Raw genomic sequence first — 7,326 nt, forward strand, 5'->3', positions numbered from 1 at the left:
CTTTGAATAATGTTGATAATTTTTAAAAAAAAATTGATAAAAAAATGGTATTTTGAAAAAGAAAATTAAAAAATTAAACAAAATTGTGAAAAAATTGATAAATTGTAAAAATATATATATTTTTTAAAAAAGAAAACTAGATTTTGTATTTTTACAAGAAAAATTAAAAAGTTATATAACAAAAGTGAGATTTAAAAAATGATATTTTGAAAAAGAAAATTTAAAAAATTAAACAAAATTGTGAAAAAAATTGACAAATTGTAAAAAAAATATATTTTTTCAAAAGAAAACTAAATTTTGTATTTTTACAAGAAAAATTGAAAAGTTAGATAACAAAAGTGAGATTAAAAAAATGATATTTTGAAAAAGAAAATTTAAAAAATTAAACAAAATTGTGAAAAAATTGACAAATTGTAAAAAAAAATATATTTTAAAAAAGAAAACTAAATTTTGTAAAAAAAATGTTAAATTTATTTATAATGAAAATGATATTTAGTTAAAAGAGTAAAAATAATATACATTTTGAAAAAAAATGTTAAATTTATTTGTGAAAAACAAAATTACTAAATTATTAGGCACATCCACTAATTGAACCTTTAATCATTTTTGGACAATATAACCAGTTCAAATTGAAGAGTAAATAACTTCAGATGTTTAAATCAAATTTCAATGAAATTGTTGATCAATCTTGTATGCCCAATACCTTTCTCATATGTTGCATGATTGGGGCGAGTAACTAGTCAAATTGAGAGTATTGATCAGTAAAATAGAGTGAATGGACTAGACATGTAAAATGGGCCAAATATTTTGGTTAGAATTGTGACCTAACTTACTGACTTCGTGAGAACCTAAGAATTGATGTTAGTAAGTTTTGTGGGCCCCATCATGATGTGTGTCGAACATCAACACCGTGGATTTGATGTGTCCCCCTTAGGTTATGAGATATCTCAAAAATCATCGGTAAACAAAACTCAAGTGGGCCATACCATTTAAAACAATGTGAAGACATCCTAAAAAATATAAAAGCATTTGGTGGGGCCCACATGAGTTTTGGATGCGGTTGAAACTTGGTCTGACCCCTCATCCAAGTGGGACACACATAATGAGTGGGTTGGATATGTGAATCACATTTAGGCAGGCCCAATATATGATTATGAATGTTTTGAGGAAACCTTTCTCCACTACATTTAAGTGAGTTACTCGTTACCTTTACTAGAGTAAACTCTATGGGATTCACCGTTATTTATTTATTTTATCCACTCCATTCATCCATGTTAACAGATAATTTGAGGTCTAAAGAACAAAAAGGAAGCATATCCAAAGCTCGAGTGGACCACACCACAGGAAATAGTGTGATTGAACCTCTACCATTTAAAATTTCTTGGAGGCCATAGAAGTTTTGAATCAAGCTGATGTTTGTGTTTTCTATTCATTTATATATTTTTGATATTATGAACAACCTTTAACTGTTTTTGGACAATCTAATCAGTCCGGACATGAAGAGTAAATAACTTCAGATGTTTAAATCAAAATTCACTCAAATTGTTGATTAATCGTGTTTGCCCAATATCTTTCTCATATGTAGTATGATCGAGGCGAGTAACTAGTCAAATTGAGGGTAATGATCAGTAAAATAGAGTGAATGGACCAGACATGTAAAATGGGCCCATCATGATGTGTGTCGAACATCAACACCGTGCATTTGATGTCTCCCCTTTAGCTTATGAGATATCTCAAAAATCATACGTATACGAAACTCAGGTGTTGATTACCATTTAAAACTATGTGAAGACATCTAAAAAAATATAAACAGTACAATATTGGATGTCATACCATTTTGGGGCCATAAAAGCTTTGGATCAAGTTGATTTTTGTTTTTTCCCTTCATCTGGCCCTGTATGACCTAATTAACATATTGGATGTCAAATAAACAATACAGGAAGCCTTAGGAGGATTTTAATGATGGATATCCAATTATTATGGATTTCATGTGGTGTGGTGCACCTAAGATTTCTGTGGTGGGGTCCACTACAGATTTATATCTGCCTCATTCTTTGGCTCATGACATAAAATGATATCTCAAAATGGATGGACGGCGTGGATATAACAAATACATTATAGTGGGGCCCACAAAACTTGGTGGATGTTAGTCGATGCTCTATGGGTCCCACCATGATGTATGTGTTTCATCCAAGTGGGACACACATAATGAATGGGCTGGATCTATGAACCACATCTAGGTGGGCCCAATAAATGATTATTTTTAAGGTCATGGCCCACCATGGAATGGTGCATCTGACTGATGGGGCAAATCCAAAGTTCAAGTGGACCCACCATAGAAAAGAGTGGGATAGTGACACCCACTATTGAAAACTTCTTAGGGCCCGCCGCGATGTTTATTTGAGATCCAACCTGTTTATAAGTTAATACAGACATGGATGCAGTTGAAAATTGGTTTGACCCCTCATCCAAGTGGGACACACGTAATGAGTGGGTTGGATATGTGAATCACATTTAGGCAAACCCAATATATGATTATGAATATTCTAAGGAAACCCCTCCATTATATTATGTGGTGTGACCCACATTTAGGCTGATGTTTGTGTTTTCCCTTCGTTCATTTTTTTTAATATTATGAACATGTTGGATGATGCTCTGTGGGCCCCGTGGCTGGTGGTCGATGTATGTGTTTCATCCTATCCGTTCATCCATTTTTAATGATCATTTTATGGCTTGATCCCAAAAAGAGGAGTTACCCTCCATTAAAATATACATAATCATTTGTTAGGCCCACCGAGATGTGGTTCACAAATCTAGCCCATCCATTATGTGTGTCCCACTTGGATGAGGAGTCAGAACAAGTTTCAAATGCATAAAAATTTTAGGTGGGCCCCACCAAGTGCTTTTATATGTTTTAGGCATTTCTTCACATGATTTTAAATGGTATGGCTCACCTAAGTTCCGTATACGGCTGATTTTTGGGATATCCCATAATTTAAAGGGGGTTCATCAAATGCACGGTGTTGATGTTTGACACATGTTATGGTGGGGCCCACACAGCTTGACCTTTGTGTTTAATCCAAGCCGTCCCCATGAGGTCAAGCTGTGTGGGCCCCACCATGACATGTGTCAAACATTAACACCGTGCATTTGATGAGTCCCTTTTAAATTATGGGATATCCCAAAAATTAGCCATATATGGAACTTCGGTGGGCCATACCATCTAAAATCATGTGAAGACATGCCTAAAACATATAAAAGCACTTAGTGGGCCCCACCTGAAATTTAGATGCGCTTGAAACTTGATATGATCCCTCATCCAAGTGGCACACACATAATGGATGGGCTGGATTTGTGAATCACATCTCAGTGGGCCCAAAAAATAGTTATGAATGTTTTAATGGAGGGTAACCCCTCTCAACTTTTGTATGTGGTGTGGCTCACACAAGTAATAGATTGATTTGATTTTTAATCCCTGGGCCCATCATGGGATGGTGCATCTGACTGATAGGGTAGATGTTTGACACGCATCACGGTAGGGCCCACACAGCCCGGACTGATCACGGCTTAAATTTGGGCACGCGCTCAAACACAGAGCCGCGCCTAAAAAAACCCCCAAATCCCAAATCTCTCCCTCCCTGTCTCTCGCTCTCTCTCTCGCTCTCGCTCTCGCTCTCTCTCTCTCTCTGTTCCCTAACCCACATCTCCTTCGATCTCTTTCTGTGATCCAGGCTTTAGGGTTCTCTTCTCTCTTTTCTTATCTACATGGAGAACGATAAAGAATCTAACCATGGCAACAAACCCAACGAAGAAAACCCTAAGCCTAACTCCGAGTCCGAACCGGAACCCGAATCCATCCCCTCATCTCGACAGCCTTCCCGCGCGCCCTTCACCAGCCTCAGCCAAGTTGATGCCGATCTGGCCCTCGCCCGTACACTTCAAGAACAGGTTCGATCCATTATTCTATTTAGGGTTTGGGTTTTCTTGAATCAACTCCTTCTTTCATTCTTTGTCTTTTTTGTTGTTGGGTTTTGTTGCTTATGGGCCAAGGAAGGGCATATATGATGCTTAGAATGAATGGCGGTGATGGAAGCGGTTATGGAAGTTCTGATAGTGGTAGTTATGTTTATGAAGATGAACCTGGTGATGATCCGAATGATGATGGGAATGATACTGGGAGCATTGATGATGGTGAAGATGCATTCGATGTGCATGGACGGGCCCCGAGTGAGGATGAATTAGGTGTGGAGATCGACCCGTCAGTGTTTGATAGTGATGAGGCATATGCGAGGGCCCTTCAGGATGCAGAGGAGCGAGAAGTTGTTTTTCGCTTAATGGCCCTTGCCGGCATCAATGATTGTGAGTTCACTCGAACTATGGTATTTTAAATTAGACAAAATCTGGTTGGATTGCATGGCATGAATTTCCATGACTGCTGCACTACACTTGCATTGGACACCATTAGCACCTGAACCGTTTGTGGGATGGGTTCTACTGTGGTCAGGCCTCTGTAGATGATATCACCAATTGGGTTGTCTTATCTATCCTATCTGATGACTTCTAAATGGATTACAGCATGGGAAAAGCTCGCCAGTTGGATCTGTAGGATAATCCAATCTGTGCAATTTGTGGAGACTGGTCTAATTATTTGGGGGCCCACTCAATTCAAAGTATCATCATTGTTATAATTGGGCCTCTTTCAACTTCCAATTGTTATGTACAATTGCAGTTCAAAATATGGGTCTCAATTTTTTTAATCAAAATGATGAATGAATAACAGTGCAATGGAGCATGTAATTTTATCTAAATAGCGATTTTAAAAAACTAAAATTTATTGACAGCATGAGATTAAAGGAATTTACTAGCTGCTATGGTCTTAAGATAAGCTTTTGATTGTGTGGGTGATTTGAAGTTATCGACCATGATAAATTTATCATGCTAAAATTTGCATATTCAATGTGTTCAACATGCAGCTATTTCTCATATGCTTCTCATATTTGCTAACCTTTCATTTGTAACTAGTCCATGATCAATGTTGGTGCATGCGTATTAATTAACTGAGTATATTCTTATATGGGAGATTGGTATATGAGAAGTAGATGATGCATGGGAACCAGATTCTTTATGAAAACTTTCAGTTTCCTTTAGATCCTACTCTATCTATCATCTATCACTTCTGGCAGCCTTTTTCAAAGTCTTCACGTCTTATGACTGCAAATTCCATCAGACAACATAGCCCACTGGATTATTCAAAGCACCCTTTGGTGATATTCCTTCTAAAGCATCCGGCGTCTATCATTATAGAAGCCAATTTTGAATAACAGCTATGGTTTTTGGCTAAGATAAGCTGATGCAAAAGAGTTTTAGGGTTCTCCAAATTGCAAATCAAATGAGTAGAAAAGGAGTTGGTTCAATGACCTCCACTCTTAAACACTTGATTCACATGTTCATCATTATTTTTCATTATTTTTCCTTTTCTTTTTAATTTTTTGATGAGTTGGGTATGCTGGAGTTTTCTTCCATTACAGTATGTTGATCAAATGGCTTTTCATTGACATATTCTTTTTGGAATCCGTAGTGTATGCTACTGTATTTTATTTTACAATGCACCCTTCTTGATGAATGGCCTGGATCTTTGACAAGTGTTGTTCACCTAGATCTGTTTTCCTTTCAGATCTCATTGTTTGGAGTTTTGATTTTATTTATTTATTTTCTTTCTTTCTCATTTCAACCATCTCCACTGTATTGAAAGGCAAAGGAAAGACCCTATTGAGGCACTCTGGCTTAATAAAAGTAGCTGAAAACATCTTTTTCTTAATGTCTTTAATCTTTTTCATGGCTCTTTGAATCCTTTGATTAGAAATAATATTAGTTGACAGTTGTTGGTATGGGCAGCTAACATTAGCTGGTACTCATACCAGCAGCAAAAGGGTACAAAAACCAAGAAGAAGGTTATTACAAGGATGGTTTTATATAGCACACTTTACCTAGACAAGGGTTTGTGACAACAAGCAACTCTAATAAGATTTTTGTAGATATTGCTGCATAAGGAATATGATATTCATTCATTAAGCATGAGCTACCATCTTTGAAACTGAATCTGTCATTAGTTTCTTCAAAGAAGGGGGGTTGCCTGTGCTAAAGTGGTTCTTCAATCTTTTTTTTCTTTTTTTTTTGTTGATTAGTTTTGGTTCTTTCATGGTTTTAAGGGAATGGCATTGTGAGTTGTTTCATGCCTTCTAGGGAACTAGATGGTCATGATCTCTCTTTTTTGGTTCTTTCATAGATCTAGATAAATAGTTCTTGGTGGAGTTTTCTAAAATTCTTTTGGGAAGTTCTTTTCTGGAGTTTCAGATATAGTTCTCAAAAGAAGCCTACCAAGATTTTAAGTTTGAAAGAAGCTTACCAAAATTTTCTTCTTCTTTTGAGTGTGGATGGTTGGAATACATGTAGAATCATTAAATGTACAAACGCATGCCTTAGATCAGATTTTTGCATCTCATTTTCTATTGTTTTTATATTTTATTTTCAGCTAAATTTTTAAATGAATGGTGTCAGTTCATAAAATTCAGAAAAATGAGTGTTTGAACTATAATGGTGGTTGTTGGGAAGACGAGGTTGCCAACATTACTGGTTGCAAGGTATTAAAGGGTACAATTAGCCCAGCATACAAGTTGAGATGTTTCCATGTATGCTGATAGTTGCTTTGTTTCTTCAAGATACATTTCGTGGAAGGGTGTGTGAGTGTCCATTGGTTCAGGAAGTGCAATTTAAGGGAGATGTTTATAGCAGTTGTCAAGGTAAACCTCTCTCTCGCTCTATATGATGGATGAATGTGCAAGCCTTCATTACTAGGTATAGTTGCTAGATCCATCTATATGATGGATGAATGGAATGGTTTATTTGAATGTAAAACTGTCATGATATGTTCGTGTGATGTCTGGACAGTCTCTGTAGGTATTTCACACCCTTTTATCATACTTATTTGCAAAATGCACTTAACCATGCATGGCGTGCATTTGAAAATAGTGAGTGTAGTTTGGTTTGAAAATGACGTTTCGCATGCGTGGCGTGCATTTCTTTTAAGACGGTAATTTGGTTTTACTGAAGACATTTGAATTACATAGCCAAATGTTTAATGTAGGGTACTTCTCTGAAAATGTTATTCTGAATTTATAATATATAACCTATTCTCAAATCCCAAAACCTATAATTTTTTTAATAGCTGATTGCCGCCTCTGACATGTTTTAGATACATGATGCTCTACATATTGTTCCCCTTTGGTTGGATCCTTGTCAAATAAATAAACAATATATTATGGTTCC

General features: G+C 36.3%; 1 protein-coding gene across 1 annotated transcript; it reads left to right on the plus strand.

The window, feature by feature from the left end:
- Positions 1-3,783: 3,783 nt before the first annotated feature.
- LOC131249943 (E3 ubiquitin ligase BIG BROTHER-related-like) lies at positions 3,784-4,618 on the plus strand. Its single transcript, XM_058250670.1, has 2 exons — positions 3,784-3,948; positions 4,051-4,618. The coding sequence occupies exon 2, from the start codon at positions 4,062-4,064 to the stop codon at positions 4,386-4,388; it is 327 nt and encodes a 108-aa protein (XP_058106653.1). The 5' UTR covers positions 3,784-3,948; positions 4,051-4,061; the 3' UTR covers positions 4,389-4,618.
- Positions 4,619-7,326: the final 2,708 nt, after the last annotated feature.

This window comes from Magnolia sinica, chromosome 6, assembly GCF_029962835.1.
Source record: "Magnolia sinica isolate HGM2019 chromosome 6, MsV1, whole genome shotgun sequence".
NCBI classification, from domain to species: domain Eukaryota; kingdom Viridiplantae; phylum Streptophyta; class Magnoliopsida; order Magnoliales; family Magnoliaceae; genus Magnolia; species Magnolia sinica.

Excerpts from the sequence above, each read along its gene's own strand:
- LOC131249943 (XM_058250670.1), top strand. The coding sequence starts at position 4,062 with ATGATGCTTAGAATGAATGGCGGTGATGGAAGCGGTTATGGAAGTTCT.